Source organism: Lygodium microphyllum, chromosome 6 (assembly GCF_053477565.2).
Source record: "Lygodium microphyllum isolate KBCC chromosome 6, Lygodium_microphyllum_v1.1.10, whole genome shotgun sequence".
NCBI classification, from domain to species: domain Eukaryota; kingdom Viridiplantae; phylum Streptophyta; class Polypodiopsida; order Schizaeales; family Lygodiaceae; genus Lygodium; species Lygodium microphyllum.
In genome coordinates, this window is record NC_141140.1 from 33427126 (window position 1) to 33444851 (window position 17726).

The window sequence follows — 17726 nt, forward strand, 5'->3', positions numbered from 1 at the left end:
CATAGATTGTTCATGCATTACAAGGGAGCTGAGAAAAACTATATGATGATTTAGACACTTTTGAGGAGACTATATCTTGGAAGTCCATTATAGGGCTAAGCTGAGATATATTGGTTTTAGGCCTTTACAAGTACCCAGAAAACGTGTTTCGTCTTGGTGAAACATGAAACCTGGAAACATGCAAAACATTTCGTTTTGCGAAATGATTTTTTTTTCTTTTATTAAAAAGAACATGTAAGCTGGTTTTCTTTAACAATTTGTATTTTTTCCACCCTCCTTGCCTGCCCAATCACCTCCATCTCTTCCTACTTTGTTTTTTTTTTGTGAAAGAGGGTCATGAAATGAAAAAGATTTTTAAAGAGTTTCTTTTATTAAAAGAACATATGGACTGTTTTTTATTACAACCCACATTTTTTCTATGTCCTCCTCCTCCTCCTCCTCCTCCATCTCTTCCTACTCCACCTTATCCTCTTCCATCTCCACCTCATCTGTTCCTCATCTTTGTTGTCCACCTCCTCCACACACTCCACCTTCCCTTCTACCTTGGGCCTCCACCTCAAGCAAAAATGACCCCCACAAGGTTTTCACTCATGAACATTAGTTTTTATTTTCACTTTACATTATGTATTATATGTATGTTGTAGCCTGCACATTTTGATTTGTGAGTCATAAATGCTAATTCCTAAATCAGTAGGTGAAATGGATGTTTTGGTTTTAGGCTTTTGACTTTTGACTCTAGGATCTAGGTTGGAATGACATCTTCATTTTAAGGATCTATTTTCTTCCTCTAATAACTATATATGGATCTATTTTTCTTCCTCTAATATTACTAAGATATAGTGATTTTAATTATTATAAATAATATTTTTTGAAACCTTGAAACCTCAAGGTAGCCATCAAAATGAAACCTTGAAACCCGGAAATATGAACTGGATGAAATGTTTCTAGTGACTATGGGCCTTTATGGATAGAATTTTCTCGCCTTTGAAAGAAAAAAAACAGGCTGTTGAGTCACATTACTTCAGAGTAGTTTGATTATTTGAATTAGTCAGTTATTCTATGTTCTGATTGATTTTCAGGTCAGTTTTCTGTTGCCAATGAGCAGCAAAGAATGAGTATCTATACATCTATGCTTCCTCATTTATTACAAGCAGAAAAAGATATCGTTCCCCTCAATATGTGGAGATTGCAAACAGCACTTTTGGAGACCTTTGCACTGCTAGTTGTATGTTTCATAATCATGAACCCAGGCTAGCTCGCTTTACTTGTTTATAAGGATGTGATACAAGTAATTCAAAGCAATTTGACAGCCTTCAATGAAGTCCCAGTATGTCTTAGAGCTCATCAAACAATCATTTCTAACAGGAATTCCTCACAAGCGATCAGATCTTTGAACACTTAGTACCTTTATGCTTTCATTACATGACAGAATCTGTACTCCCTGTAAGATCTGCAGCAGCTATCACTTTGGCAATATTTGTACGGTATATTTTTAATGCAACATGAAGGCATGAGATCTTAGGAAGACTATTCATTCATCATGCTCCAAAAATACATTTTGGTTTCCTTAAGCACCACTTGGACAATAATATGTTTTGTAAGATTGCTTGCATTCTACCGAACACTTGGACAATAATATGTTTTGTAAGATTGCTTGCATTCTACTGAAATGGTTATCGATTTGGTTTTCATTAACATACACTTCTATTGAATAATACAAGAGAAACCTTTTCAATATGGAAAAATACAGGGGAATCACTTGTAAGGTGTGGGGATCTCCAAAGGAACAGCTTTGCCTAAGTCTTGCTGAAAGGCTTTCATTCTGATGGTGCTTCTCTGCAGTCACCTTATCCTATTCTAGATATCCATAACGATGTAACTAATAACCTTTCAAAATTTTCTTCTTTAGAGTGACCACATATTGTATTCCACATGGCAACGCAGGTGCAACTATATCGTTGCAATGTTGTTGATGGTCTGGGCTTTATGAATCTATCAGCCTACAGCTGTCTCAGTATGTCCAGCCTTCCCACTTTGCTAGGGACTGATGCCACCATGAGATTCTATCCTGTGAGAATAGGTTGTTAAGGCCGAATTATGTAGTTAATTCATAATAGTAGTTCCTGAGTAAAACAGAAAACCAAAAACACCAATGTGTCCGCTTTTCAAGATTGCCCTGGTTTCATCAGTCTGTATTTGCAAACTAGGAATACTGATGATTTCTTTCTTTCTTTTGCACTTGCAGTTTTCTGGAGAAGACCAAGCTACATGTCTCTTTTGACTGCCCTCTTTAAGGTATTCTACCACTTCAGACATTGAGGCCACTGTGGTGACTATATGAATCCTCAATATAGCTGTACGTAATGAGATGCAAAGGCTGCTATTACCTTCTTGAAAAACGGTTTTCTCTAATGGTCAGAGACACAAACCATTTCACAAAACCATGCTACTAAATATAGGTGTTGTAGTGCTAGACCTTCACATCAGACATGCGGATCATCTCATGGCATGTATGGAAGATGGAAATGAAATGATGATGCTACAATACCTGCTCTCAGTAACACATAGCCCCAACTTGATTTGATTTGCAAATTGTTGATCATGTGAGCAGTAGCAGCCACTCCAGGCTGAGATGATGGTGCCATCCCTTGGTCGGTTACTGAAAGTGCTGCAGCCCAACGACTACATTGCTTACCTGAAACTCCTGAGTCAGATGCTCACCTGCAGCTTCTGAATCAGACCAGCTTGGTCTTTTCTGGCATCTGGCTTTGATTGTCTGTTTTCTTAAATGTGAGTAGTGAGTAAGAACATTCAAGCTCAACAATTACACTCCTTTGGAAAATAGCCTCCCTGTTCAAGCTCATGCTCCAATGTTCAACTTCGGCCTGCAATATGCAGTTGCATCCACTAGCTCAGCTTCCTGATAGTACCGGTATTAGTTCCAGATTGATGCTGCCCTTATAGCCTTCTTTGGCCACACCACCAGGTTGGGGAGAAGGGTTCAGATGAGCAGGATTAGAGTAGAGCAAGCAACCAATAAGCATTGGCATATACACAGCATCTCTGCACCATTCTTTACAGCTTTTTGGAGGAGACTAGATGATAGATTCAAACACAAGAAGATCTCTGTCTTTATGTGCTTGATCACCTGTAGGAATTTAGCAATTGACACCTGGTTCTGTTATATGAAGGATCTCATAGCATGTGTGAGACGTGGATATATAGAGGAAACTCAGAGGCATCCTTTATGGGATTTTCCTAAGGCTAGGGCCTAGAAGGTGTGAAGGGGAGCCCTTAGGAAGGTATTTCATGGCATAATTGAGACTGGTAGTGAGCTAAGGGTGAGTAGCTTGGGTCATGCATAGAGGCCCAGCATGTGGTTATGAGGATGTTTAGGGGAGCCACTATTTTCTTCTTATCACTGGTCAGCATTGCAGTACCTTGACTCTAGATTGCTCCCATACACAGTGGACTTAGGTGCATTGTCACAGAAGGGAGTTGATTGCTAACATCATAGCTCCGTTCATTTGTGAGGTGTAGTAACCCCATTGACATTCAAGGTGTCTTCACTGCAGAGACTCTCTCTAGGATCTGGATAGAGATTATCATACTCTACATGGGAATGGGAGAGGCTACAGGACTGCTCTGCACATACGAGGAAGAGAGATGCTTCTATCCACACATGGGATTCTGATACCTTCTTTCATTTAGCGGTCCACATGGTTTGGCATTGCAACCCACTAAATTGGTTGTTCACTCAACCATAGTTTTTTCTTGTGCTCTGCAGTCCTTCATTGGACTTTTCATACCTTGTACTGGACCTTAGGTTTTATTTTCCAAGATGTTATTAATATAATCTTCTATTTTTCAGGGGAAGAAAAAAATGTCACCTTACCTTGTAGTTCTTGCCTTGCTGGTTCCTACTCCCCTTCGCCAGCCTGCTTTACTTTGTCCTAAACCATCTCATGCTTCTCCCCATCCTGTCAATTTTTCCTCTCTTTCAATAGATCTCACCCTCCTTTATATCTTCCTCTTTTCTTGCTAGCTCTAGGTTTTCCCCTCATGCTTTTTCAACACTTCTTTTTGCTTCTTTTAGCCCTACCTTCCTTCACACTTGGACCTTTCCCATTTTCCCCTTGCAAAAGGGTGTCTTAGCTTAATCTAGAAGTGGAAGAAGTGCCGTCCCACTTGCCTCGAAGGAAAGTCCTGGTTGGGATGGGCTTCCTAATGAGCTCTTTTCAGCCCATGTGGAACTCCTTAAGGACCCATTAACTTGCCTGTGTCAGCAAGTGTGGAATTCTAGTATGATGCCTTCAAATTGGAAGATTGCTGTCATTAGATTGTTGTCCAAGGTTCCCTCTCCAACCTCTTTGAAACAATGGAGACCCATTTCTATTATGGGGTCGTTATATAAAATCTTTTCCAAAATTATTGCCAATAGATTGCAGAAAGTAGTTCATCCACATCAATACGGTTTCATTAAAGGTCAGAATATAATGCACAACATTTTGAATGTTCAACTGGGCTTTGATTATGCCAAAGCTTCTAGCTAGCAGGTTGTTATGCTTCAATTGGATATTGAGAAGGCATTTGATCGTGTTAGCTGGTCATTTTTGCGGCACTTAATGTCTACAATGGGTTTCGGTCTCCGTATGATTTCTCCAGTTGATACCATTAGTCAAGGTGTTGTGGCTCGTATTGCTCTTAATGGAGGGATTATGGAGAAAATTGCCTTATCTCGGTCTCTTTGGCAAGGCTGTCCTCTCAACCCTTTGCTATTTGCTTTGGTAACTCACCCAATCCTCTCATTATTGGATAAGTTGACAACTCAAGGTGAGATAGTTGGCTTATCTCTTCCCTGCGGTGATCACCTTGTGGGTCAATCTTTGGCAGATGATTCTTTTATGTTCCTCAAGGCTGATCGCACTAATGTTAATCGGGCAATGGTGGCATGGAATCTTTTTGCTTTGGCATCGGGTCTTCATATTAATACTCAGAAATCTACCCTTCTCTCCTGTACGGAGAATGATATGCAGGCCTTGGGCTCGAATGGAATTGTGATCCCAAGGGGCAATATAACCAGACACTTGGGATATCCTATTGGTGTGGAGGTAGCTCCCTGTGCCTTGCTGGATTGGATGGCCTCCCGGATTCATGGCAGGTTCATGTACTGGAAATCTCAAAGCTGACCTCTACATGTTAGACTAAAAGTGGATCAATGCATTATGATCAGTATGATTTAATTCTTTCTGCCATTGCTTCCTTGGACTAAGAAGTCCCTTTTGGATTTGGTTCAGTCTATCAGATTCATGCTATGGAAAAAGAAAGGCAATATTTGGGGTCAGGTATGGATTTCGTGGCAGCATGTGACTATTCCGAAAAGGATGGGGGGTGCATCTTTGTTGGATGTTAATTTGCATATGGCCACTTTGAGGCTATCCCTTTTGCAGAGTCTATGTATTGAGAGTCATCCTTAGTCAGATATTGCTAAATTCTTCATAGAAAAGACTGGCATCTCTCATGGTAGCACGGTTATTCATGCCTCCTTGTGGCATGTGCTTAATTCCACGAGGCCTATTAAGGTCTCCCAATCTTTTTTCCTTTCTCATTTGATTGCATCCTTGCAAGAGATACTATGTTTTGCAATTTGACACCCTCTTGATATTCGTGAGGAAAATTCACTGCAAGGAGAAATGTTTTCTTCCTCAAGGTTGTTGGATTGGCCACAAAAAGATTTGCAATGAGACAAGTTTAATCGGATGGCTCGTTGGGGTTGAAGACAATCCTTGATGGTGTTATTCTTGGGCAGCCCCATCTTTGTTCTTTCAGGCGTATTTGTCAGTTCTTTAGGGTACCTCGTGGATATAGTGACATTTGGTCGTTCATATGGGACAGTCTTTAGAGGTTCTCTTCTTTGCCTGCGTTACAATCATTGTATCCATGGCATGACTGGATGTTTGTGCTTCCTAATGATGATGAGAAAAGGTCAACTAATCAGATATATCATTAGATGGTGGAAGCCAAGAGATGGGTCACTGGGAAAGTTAATAAATTATGGCATTTTTTGTTAGCAAAAAGAAGTGGCGGGAAAGATTTATCCAGCTTTGGAAGTCTAAGGTTCCATATCAAGGTAAAGTGTTCATGTGGACGCAGCTCATTGGGGGTCTTCCGATGGGAGATGTGCTCGGTGCTCAAAAGATCTCTGCAGGTCGTTGTGTTTTCTGCACTATATGTGATGAGGCATTGCTTCACCTCTTTGTCTCTTGCCCTATTGCGCGACAGATCTAGAGTTTCATTTTCCGAGTGTGGTCCTCGGTGACTTAACACCGCATACCATCTCGTTCGTGGATTATGGGAAATATGTCCTCTATGTCTTCTTTGCATTGAGATTTTCCTGCCTTTTCCATTTCCTTAGATGGACAGCCCTGTGGCATGTATGGCGTACTCCAAATGCCTTTATTATTGATTCAGCATCAGGCATCCATGGGCATGTGGCCTGTGTGCGTGGATTAGTGCTATGGCAAATCTCTTCTATGATGTGAGCCAACTTGGTTCTTCCAGATATTGTTGCTCCGTGGCTGGCTATTGTTTGTTCTACTCAAGCTATTCTTTCTGTGTGATTTATTAGTGCTATTCATGTAATAGGTTGTTCAAGTTGTTTTGATAGCATGCAAGCCTCATGTAAATATCTCTAGAGAGAGAGTTTATGTCAGTTAGTTCTATGCTGACCTGATGGTCTGAGGTAAATATTTACTACTTAATTCAATTATCTTCACAAAAAAAAAGAGAAGAAAGAAGAAAAAAGAAAGAAAGAAAGATATATTAACGTCTACAAAAGGCCAATGTGGCCTATGAGACAAAAACCAATACATTTATATCCAATGTCATCTCATCACTATAAAGATGAAGTGAAGTAACATGAAATAAATGTATCCTAATATGAGGCTGAGATCTGCTAAAATCAAAATGAATCTGAAAATTGAAGACTATATCTATATATATGTGATATCTAGCTAGAGTGGTCCATCTCTTAGAATCTCCATCCTGAAATGGTCCAAGGCCGCTCTACTAATGTGTCGAGGGGTGAGTCTCCTATGTCTTCCAATAATGGCTCTAATTTGATTATGGTATGGGTCTCTTAGACGTTGGCCAAGTGGTCGGGGTGGTTGTGCTCTGCAAAGTATAATGGCCTAGTCTAATGTGACTTCATGGCATGTAGATATGGTCTGAATAGATGGGATTGGATCTGCTAAGCTAGTGGTACCTATGGAATCTAATCTATGAAAGAAGTCTCTCACTGGCCTCTGCTTGTGTCCTTCTAGGTGGGGTGGTCTCCTATCTCGTAACAATGTTGTGTGGTGCCTCTAGAGTTCCAAGAGAAAAAGCCCTAAGCATCTCTGGTCCTCGTACTCCATGACACGCCGAAGAGGACCAAGGGCATCACGGAAGAGACAATGGTATCTCCCTCGTATAGCAGAGTAGACTATGCATCTACGTATATAGTGTTCCTCCGTCTCTAGCTCTCGGTTGCAGACCTGACATATCCTCTCCTCTACTGTAATATCCATTCATCTGTCTATCTCTAACCGTAGTTGGTGGGAGGAGGTACGTATCTGTCTGATAGCAGCTCACATACCATGGGAGAGGTGTGTGTCCATGTACTATGGTTGAACAATGAATCCATCCTGCAAGAGGTGTTGGAAATGATCGCGGTAATGCTCCAACCTGGATCCTAGAGGGAGAGGTAGCTTGATCCAAGTTCTCCTTGTTTCCACTGTCAAAATGTTAGCTCTGATATCTGAATTCAGCTCAGATTGGCTAAGGGGGAGTTTAGGGCAATCCAAATTATAGTCAAATGGGGGGAGCCAATTGATGTCTAGCCCATGTAGGCTCATCCATGTTGTCATCTGTGGTACCAACAGTCTTTCTCCCCATCCTGTGCTGACTTTTTGGGAGAGGCTATGAAGAAATGCTCAAAATGCAAAAAACATGAAACCAATCGTACAACAAAGCATAGATTGATAAACTCAAAACACAGTTAGGGTTAGGGTTATGGTAACTCAAAGACAGTGAACACAATGAATAATAAAGTGAATGAATAATTAATATATAGTGCTCGTGCAGCAAACACACTATGCAGTGAATACTGAACCTCAAACTCTCGTATGTTTAGGATCAAGGCAAAGGTTATGAGTTGTAGAGTGTGTCGTGCTCCGAACAAATCCCGAATCACAGCAAAGGCAGCCTGTAAGTATCAAACACCAGCAAATGCAGCCAAGGAAGCTAGCTCTGATGCAGACAGTAGTGCAAGAGAGAGAAAGACTAAAAACAGAGATACCTGAGGAGAGAAAAACTAGGCGACAGCTGTTAGGTGCAAACACAGCAGATGCAGCTAGAAATTGTAAATGCAGCATTCAGAGGAGAGAGAAGATCTTGACGATAGCTACCAATTGATGGCAAGAGTACCCAACTATAGAGGCAATAGCTCCTAGGACGTGGCGACACAGCAGCAAACGTGCAAAGAAGGCTAGAATGAGGCACCAGATGGTGGCAGATGGCTAGTGGCTGGTGGAAGCTCTGACTTTCATAAGGCATTTGACACAATCTGAAACCAGCCTGTCCTGATGCTCTTCTATCCTCCCTCTCTGCCCATGCACTGAGCTCATGTTCCAATATGGAGCCATATATCTTACCAAGTGACCATGCTGGTCTTGTAGTCACTAGGGATCAAAGGATCACCGCTTTTACATAATGGAATTATAGTATGGTCAGGGAATCCCTCACAAACAATTCCATTGAACATTTAGCTAGTATGAGTACTAGTATGTCACATGCATGTGAGAAGTGCTCTACTACTAAACCATCCTCATCCTGTGCCTTTCCATTTTGCAGGCTGTGAATTGCTTCTCAGACCATCTTACTGAGGAAAGATGCCCATTGTTTTGGCCTGCAAGCCTGCAAAGGTTGTATGGGTGTCTGTCCTTGCACATCATACAACTGTCTTCCATAAAGCAGCCAAGCATCAAGCGATGTAATCTGTATAGGGGGTTTCCTTTCATGAACATTCTCCATGCCATTTTGCTGTCCTACCCCTAGAATAGCTGATATATTTCTGTCTCAAGCTTTGCTAAGTATGTTTCTTCTTCCGTACAAGGCATCTAAAAAGTGTCCTTGCTTGGTAGTGTGTTCGAATGCCTAAAGAAATCTCCTTCTATAGTTTTGTGTGATTGTCTTTGCATTCATCACCATACCAGCCATTTTGGGGGGTTGTAGAGCATGGAGATTTGCAAAGCTTCCGCCAAGTCTCCGGTGCATTCTTCTAATGATTTGTCACAATCTAGCACTCATATCCTGCCATGCACAGAACCACTATATATATGTGAGGTGTCCTCTACAAAGTGGTATATGGGATACCTTGGAAGGTACCATAACATATCTCTCATACATCCACACGGTAGACTAAGAAGGTTAAGATGGCATGGTCAGTTGTTATTCCAATGGGGTGCCCCAAGATCTCAAAGTTTCTAATTTCTGGTATCAATGTTGGTGAACCCATCAAGTAATCCACTATATTTGCACCGACATGCTGCTGCCCATGGCCCCGCCATCGCAACCGTCGAATCCCCTTCCCCCGCTGATTGGCATCGCGCATCCCCCTCCTTGTCCCTCTCGCCTGCCATTGCCATCGCGCTGCTCTCCCCCCCCCCCCCCTCCCTTCTCGGCACTACACTATCCCACCCCCTCTTCGCCACCACGCTGGGCCTGCACCCCTCCCCCTCGCCATTACATTGCCCCCCTCCCCCCAGTCGCCTGCACCCCATTTGTAGAGTGACCCTCGCCGGCCTGCAACCATCCGCGCTATCCCCTTCCCTCCCCGTCTTGGTTTTTTCTCCCGCGCTACCCTAGGCAAACGTTTCAAGCCCTCCACACTCAACGCCACTCTGCCCCCCTAGGCACGCATTGGCCTTCACCCTATGGATTCAGGCCCCCCAACCGTGCATCTCTAGCCTAAAGCAATCACCCATGGTGCCTGGTGGCTCCACCGCCGTCAAAATAGAACCCCCCCTATCCTTGCCATCACACCTCTCCCCCTATTGCTCCCTCCACTTGCAACAACAACATCCGTTTCTCCGGCAGTACAACAGTGTGTTTGGTAGATTCTCAGAAGGAACACGCAATGGAAACCTCTGGTCACACGCTGGTGCATTCTGCGAGTGCCCCCCAGTCAAACACCTTGCGCATAGTCCTCTTTAAGAAACAGCTCTTAGTAGTTCATGCCATAGAGCTAGAGCTAAAAGAAACAGCGATCTTTTGTCCCAGGTCGTAGGACACTCCCCATCTATGGCTCAAATTTGGGATTCACGCAACGCATTAGCACGGTACAGTTCGTGGAGGCGATTCTCATGGGGCAAGGAATCTTCATGGTACGACTCACCTCGACAAACGCAGCCCAAGAGTTAGTGGCAAGTTTACCCTATGCCTCCACGAAGGGGTCATTTACATAGTCCCTTGGTACAGTGTTTTCACAGTGGAGGCATTCATGCTCCATAATAGTTTCCTTAGACACCTAGTCACCCTACTCTTCCCCGGACTAGCGATAGAGTATCGTCAACTTGTGGAAGACTTTGGACGGTGGCTCTTCGGCATTGTCCTTCCTGCCTCTTTTGCGAACATAGTGACAGCCGCATGAGTCCCAAAGGTACGGGTGGCAGTGAAAGACAAAGAACATACCATAGTTTCTAGAGATTGAGGCAGGTGCACACTCCTTTAGGCAGCAAGTTATTGTGGCAGGGCAGCCCGGGCAGTGTCTATATTGCCATGACTTTCGGCATCTGGCAGTAGAGTGCACGCACTTCGCCTACAGGTCCACAAATAGACGCGAACAGCTTTACACGGGTCCAGAGACGACAGAGAGGGAGACAACAGGGGGGGCCGCAGCCAGTTATTGTGACAGGGCAGCCCGGGCAATGTTTGTGTTGCCATGACTTTCGGCATCTGGCAGCAGAGTACATGCACTTTGCCTATAGGTCCACAAATGGACGCGGACGGCTTCACACGGGTCCAAAGACGACAGAGAGGGAGATGACAAGGGGAGCCGCAGCCAACCCCTCAGACACAGCCACGGCAGCAGGGAGCAAGAGAGCAAGCGTTGCCCCCCCCCCCCCCCCCCCCCCCGGCAGAACACCACAAGGCCCCCCCCTCTCCTCGCCCCACCCAGCAAGACTACAGGCCTACACATCCACCCCCCATAGAGGCGTCACAAGTGACCTCACCCGAGGGCCCACATCCCTCACCCCCTCAACCCCCCCTCCCCACGGCTCCTTCCCCAACCCTAGCTCACATCCCCCACCCTCCAGAGCTACTGGCCCTCCCGCACACCCGTTGTGTGCCTCCAACCATCCCACCACCCTTCGATCCTCCCCCTCTCCACCACCCCCCCGCTGACCAATACCCTTGATCCCCACCCAGCACAGGCGACCCCCCCTCCCCACAAGAGGTGAGGACCCCCCATACACCGACATCCTCCTCTCATCCACAGTCTAGTCCCCCCCCTCCCGCCCCCACACAACCACCAGCTCTTCCATCCATGCCGCCCGTCACACTTTCCCGAGACAGGCGCAACTACTACCACAGAAGTTCTTTCACAGTGGGCCGTGGTCTTACCTGAGAGTTACGGAGTGCGGAGAGTTCCCACACTACCCTTGGAGGTGGGACTCTTCGTGGTACGCAATTTAAGGAGCGGCAAGGTTCATCTAATGGCACCACCAAATGGACCAAACTACGCCTTTTTTCTTCAGACGTCTCACACAGGAGATTGGATATCGACCTAGTTAGAGGACGAGGTGAAGAGCCAAGTGGCAGATCACATCTCCTAGTGGATGGGAGAAGGTGGATTGGCACTCTTCTCCTAGCAGTGGCCTAGTTGCATGATGGACATTAACTGGTGGGTTGGGGCTAAGGTCCCACATCTGAGCATTATCTTTCGAGCCCCTCCGCAGTGGACAGCCCCGATGGATGTGATCGACTGGCCCCTGACACAAGCGGCCCGTTTCTACCACTGCACAAAGTCTCACCTCTCAGCTTAGCTAATAGATGCCCTGGTGATACTACTAGGCGCATCCATCACCCCTATGGTCCCCTACTCAAGGGCTACGATGGGGGAATGGAGCTCACCATCCAGGCTAGCATCAAAGCGTATCCGCATGCCTCATAGCTCCTCTTCCTCATCAGTAGCTTCCACACCGAGTTCGGTCAATCACAGGTATCCCCATGAGTTTACATCTTGCATCTTGGAATGTGAACAGCCTCCACTATAATGGAGCATGTGGTTCCAAAAAGTTGATTGTTCGGCAGGAGCTGCAGCCTGCCCTTGCCGGACAGATTGACATCTTACTTATACAGGAGCACAAGCTCACTCCTACCCAAGCCCAGCAGGTAGAGAAGATACTCTTGGGCAGTTCACACACTTACTAGGAGCACGCCATTGGTGCCCACGGCCAGAGTGGAGACGTATGCACCTCTATTGGCCCGAGCCTCACCACTTATGTACGAGACCACAGGGCGATCATGGCAGGGAGGGTTCTATGGATCAGATTGGACATGGGGACTCATGCCTTGGAGTCCTCAATGTCTATGCCCCTACTGAGTTCTGTAGAGATCGCAGAAGGACTCCCAAAGGTAGACTCCTAGATTGTTGGAGGAGACTTCAACAACTTGGAGGCCTTAGAGAATCAGCAGGGTGGAGGTAGAAACTACCAGGGCATGGCTGGGAAGGATCAGGAGGCATGGGAGGTCTTCCTACTGGCAGTAGGAGCACGTAATGCTTGGAGAGAAAGGCGGCTAGGCGGAGTCCTGTTGGAGTGGTTGGACAAGTTCTATGTGGGAGAGTGGGGATGCTCTCGCGAAGGCCAGGTAGGGCAGTTGGCAGGCACCAATTTGTCCAATCATTGCTCGGTTCTCTTGACACTTCACCTCCCACCATCTGCCCTAGACACAATCCTGTTGGATCCCTGACTCGATCTATAGGAGGGAGGAGGTGAAGAGACAGATTGAGCAGATTTGGACTAGAGAGTGGGGCAGGACGGACTGGATCGCAAAGAAAGTTGCACGTCCTAGCTGAGTCGAGCAGTATCTGCTAGGAGAGATAGTCTTACAGGCTAGGCAGTAGAACTGGGAGGAGAAGAGAGCACTCCGACGGGACCTAGTAGCCATGCAGAGATTACTATAGGAGGCACCACGGGATCCCATCCTCCACGCACAAGAGGTGCGCGCACGAGCAACCATTGCCGGCCTAGAGGATAGGCGCTCAAAGTTCTCATTCTGTATCTCAGCAGCCTTCTTGGCGCAGAAAGGAGACATGATGTGTAGGGAATTTTTCCAGGTGCATCAGCCCCGCACTTCAAGAGAGCAGATACGTAGTCTTCGGGATCAATATGGAAGGACTCGTTCTAGCCCAGACAAGGTGATGGAGATTGCTAGTGACTACTACAAGCGCCTTTTCCAGCAGGAGACAGCTTCAGCTAGAGGACAGCGATGTAGACAGCAGGTCTGGGATCACATCCTGTCCCTCATCACAGAGGAGACAGCATGCTCCCTCCTAGTCCCCCTTCACAAAGAAGGAACTAGAGGAGGCTTCCCATACACAAGATGGGCAAAAATGCCTGGGAGAGGATGGCCTCTCGAAGGCCTTTTTCACTACCTACTGGGAGGTGGTGAAGGACCCCTTACTATTGGCCTTCCAGGAAATTTTCACTTCTGGACGGATGCCAGGGAGTCTTTCAGAAGGTCTTATCAATCTCCTCCCCAAAGGGGGAGACCGGTTGGAGCTATCCTACTGGAGACCGATCACCTTGTTGTTAGTGGCCTATAAGGCACTGGCAAAGATGATTGATAGGCGACTCCACGCTATGCTTCCAGACGTCATTCATGACACAGACAGGCTTTGTCCAGGATAGGAGCATCCTTGACAATGTCTTCACTTTCTTTGAGGCAACAGAGTGGGCCCAACATAGTGGTCAGGGACTAGGACTAGGATAGGGTGGACTAGGACTTTTTAGAGGACACTATGGTGAGGTTGGGCTTCAGGCATGGATCCTTGGGGTCTCAGCACTTTACAAATTGGCCACCAGTAGGGTTCTCATAGGTGGCACACAAGGGGAGGAGTTTTGACTAGAGAGATTGGTCCAACAGGGCTGCCCCCTAGCCCTGTACTTATTCCTACTCTTTGCAGAGGTGATGTCTCACTTCCTCAGGTCACGTATGAGCGGGTTACACGGCCTCCGACTTCCAGTGAGAGAGGAGATAGAGCTGTTAGACTCAGAGTATGCAAATGATACAGCACTCTACGTAGAGGACAATGAGTTGATGCTGGAGAGAGTGAGACTGGCTCTCGAGGTGTTTTGTACTGCAACAGGAGTAAAAATCAACTGGCAAAAGTTGGTTGGTTTCCTTACAGACCCGAGCTCTAGTACAGAGTGGGGCGTTCACTTGGGATTTAGATGGGAGTGCAAAGGACACACCATCCGTTACCTAGGATTCCAAGTGGGACTCGACATCACTCCCGCCCAGCAGTTTCTTCCAGTCCTTGACTCTGTTGGAGGGGAAGCTGACCTATTGGAGTACCGCTCGCCTTTCCCTAGCAAGCCGAGCCGTGGTGGTTAACTAGGTCCTCCTAGTGACGACTTGGTACTTTGCCTCATCTTGTGTAGGACAGCTTCGCCGCCTAGTGCGGAACTTGCCTTGGGCTGGGTCAAACGGCTCCAAGGATTCCTGGGCCAAGGTGGCATGGGCAACCATCATCCAGCATCGGTTAGAGGGAGGGCTTGGAATCATAGATCCAGAGTATCAGAGTATGGCTCTCTTGGGTAAGCTAGTAGTTCGCAGCCTCACACCAAGAGGACAGACGTGGAAGGTCATGTTGTAGGAGAGTCTCAAGGAGTGTAGACCGAGGCTTGGCAATGATTGGAGGCCGTCCTTGAGTTGGATCTTCACGACAGACTAGATCACCCCCTCCAGATCCCCCTTCCTATTCAGTTTACTTCGAGTGTGGCAGGGCCTCCGTAAGGCCCTAATTCAAAACCCCCTAGGCTGCCAAGAGGAGATAGACCGCCAGCAACCAGTGATATGGAACCCTCAAGTCAAAGATCGGGAGGGGATAGAGATTGGTGAGTGTCCCCACATCCAGTGGGAGGCCGCGCCCGGCTCGTACCATCAAGACATGGTGGGAGCTGTAAAGGATGATGAACGAGGGGGTGTTGCAACGGGCACCAGGTTGCTCACCGTACAAGAGGAGGGGCGTTTGGCCCTTGACAGAGGGCAGCAGGATGAGGGGATAATTGTCCTTCCATGGAGAAGAATTCGAGTGGTTGGCCTTCAGGGGAAGACATGGTAGTTGGACCCTTATGTCTTCTGGAAGGAGCTCAGGGATTGGCGCCTCTGGATTTGGGAGGGCAGGCCACTTTATGAGCTAGAGCGGAATCCAAGAGAATGGCTATGGCCGGCCACTGCAATCGCCAAGAATCCACTACGGTTCCTGGAGTACACAGCCAAGATTGGCAAACACATACTGATACAGGCGGACATAGATTGGGTGCCGTCAGGTAGGAGGCATTGGGCAGATCACACCATCACGAAGGCTTTCCAACGAACCTTCTGGCGCCGCCTATGGGATAGCTGGAGGCCAAGGAGGGTATCGTATTTCCTATGGCTGGTGGAGGCATGGCGGTGGGGAGTTGGCTAACCCAGATGCAAAAGGAGGGAGGTTGTAAATGTTGCTCACAGCAGCCTCTAGAGTCCCCAAAGCACTGTCTTTGGTCATGTGAGGCGGCGCAGCTCATGTGGAGAGGAGCATGATGCATCCTCCACCGTATAGCACCCAGCCTTGGATATATCTCATGGGGAGCTTTCTGCTGGCAAGCAATAAGCCAGGGTTGTCACCTTCTCTATGAGGTTGGGATGCAGGACACGATATTCATTATTGAGGCACGGTCGTGGGCAATGGTCAGTCTAGAGGCTCTACCCATCCGCCAGGTATTGGAGCCAATAGCAGACCACTCTGAGGTATGGGAGATCATTGGGAGTCTTAACGGATGGCATATCTGGAAGGCGCAGTGTCAAGAGGTTTTTAGCGAGAGAGACTTTCAGTACAGTCGATGGGACCAGGTGCAGGGCGAGTCTCGGCAAGACCTCCATATCATTTCATGCGCACTTGGGGCGGCCAAGACCTGTTTTTCGTGATGTAGGCAGGCAGCCCCAGATGGCGATACACCCTCCCCTCCATGGCTTCTTGCCCCCATCCCCCGTAGATCACCTTGAGAGGCTTGTATTCTTGATATATATGTGACTCTGATCAGCTCCAGCTAGTCTGTTGGGCATGAGCAATTCGTTGTACTCAGTTGTTTTTTAAGTAATATAATTAGCCACACTTTATTTGTGGAAAAAAAAATCCACTATACTTGCTCCTCGCTTGTGATGGTCCAACCCTCAGAGACCCTTCCGGGACCCTTTCGGGACCCCGTCTAGGCCCCGGGGCGGCACTAGACCCTTTCTGGAAACTTTGCATTTTGACCCCGGAACGCGTCACGGGGCACCTCAACACGTCACGGAACACGTCACGGAACGCGACACGGAATGGAACACGACGCGAGGTTTACCAAAGGGCCCATCTTGGGGGCTTTACATCATATTCATAGCTAGAAAGCATTTACAAGCTTGCACGGGCTCAGCAAGGGACCATGTCACGGAGGGTGGGTGGAGCTATCAACGCGCATCAACACGACGCCCAAACCGTGGGTGAGGGAGTACTAGTGGTTCCAACATGTCAAAAGTGTTTGATCCTTGCGAGCATGACAGGCCATTGAAAATGGCTAATCCATGTGCGCTGCCCAAAGCTAGTAAGTGTGTTCCATAGGTGTTCATTTTTGTATCTGGGGACATCTTGTGTAGACCCACCTCGTCTTTATCAATCTCCTTAAACATGACATCATCTAGTATATAAAAGTCACTTTGTCTAGCCCTGGTTCGCACATTGAAGTCCCCTACTAAAAGCACGTCGTCTATATCCTGTGTAGACCCACCTCGTCTATATCAATCTCCTTAAACATGACATCATCCATTATATAGAAGTCACTTTGTCTAGCCCTGGTTCGCACATTGAAGTCCCCTACTAATACCACATCTCCCAAGGTGGCATATTTCATGATATCTTTGTACAATACATCAAATGGTGATCCATCTTGTGGAGCATATCTTGAATTCACAAGGGAAAAATAGCATATAGCAATGAAAATATCATGTGGTCTTTTTATGTGTATCTTGACCCACATGTATCTTGCATCTTTGTCTTTTTGTGTCACTTGCACTACATCTTTGAGGTCTTCACGAAAGAGTATGGCCACGCCTCCAAAACCCCTAGTGCTACTAGGCTTTCTAGAATGTGGGCGAAATGCACTCTTCCATCAGTACCCATGGACATTTGGCAATTGACCCCCTTTACATTGATGTGCTTCTATATGCATGGCTATATCATATTTCGAAAACTATCCTCAAAATATCCAGCATCTAGGCGTAATGCTCCATTACAGTTCCATACTAACATCCTAAGTGTCCCATAGGCCGCACACCATCATTATGGCCGGCTTTCTGCAATAATCACCCTGCCATCCCTATACATTGCATATTTTCCTTCCTTTCATGCCTCCAAAGTCCTAGGCATGCTTGCCCTTCTA

The 17726-nt window shown here is 46.6% G+C and overlaps 1 protein-coding gene across 3 annotated transcripts in view; it reads left to right on the top strand.

The window, feature by feature from the left end:
* LOC148034443 (uncharacterized) overlaps positions 1 to 17726 on the top strand; it is a 355106-nt gene that overhangs the window by 264669 nt on the left and 72711 nt on the right. For all 3 annotated transcript variants that reach the window (XM_087679378.1, XM_087679379.1, XM_087679380.1), the window contains 2 exons: positions 1080 to 1225; positions 1366 to 1484. In XM_087679378.1, the coding sequence (XP_087535504.1) occupies positions 1080 to 1225; positions 1366 to 1484 (265 nt within the window). The remainder of the gene's footprint in view (positions 1 to 1079; positions 1226 to 1365; positions 1485 to 17726) is intronic.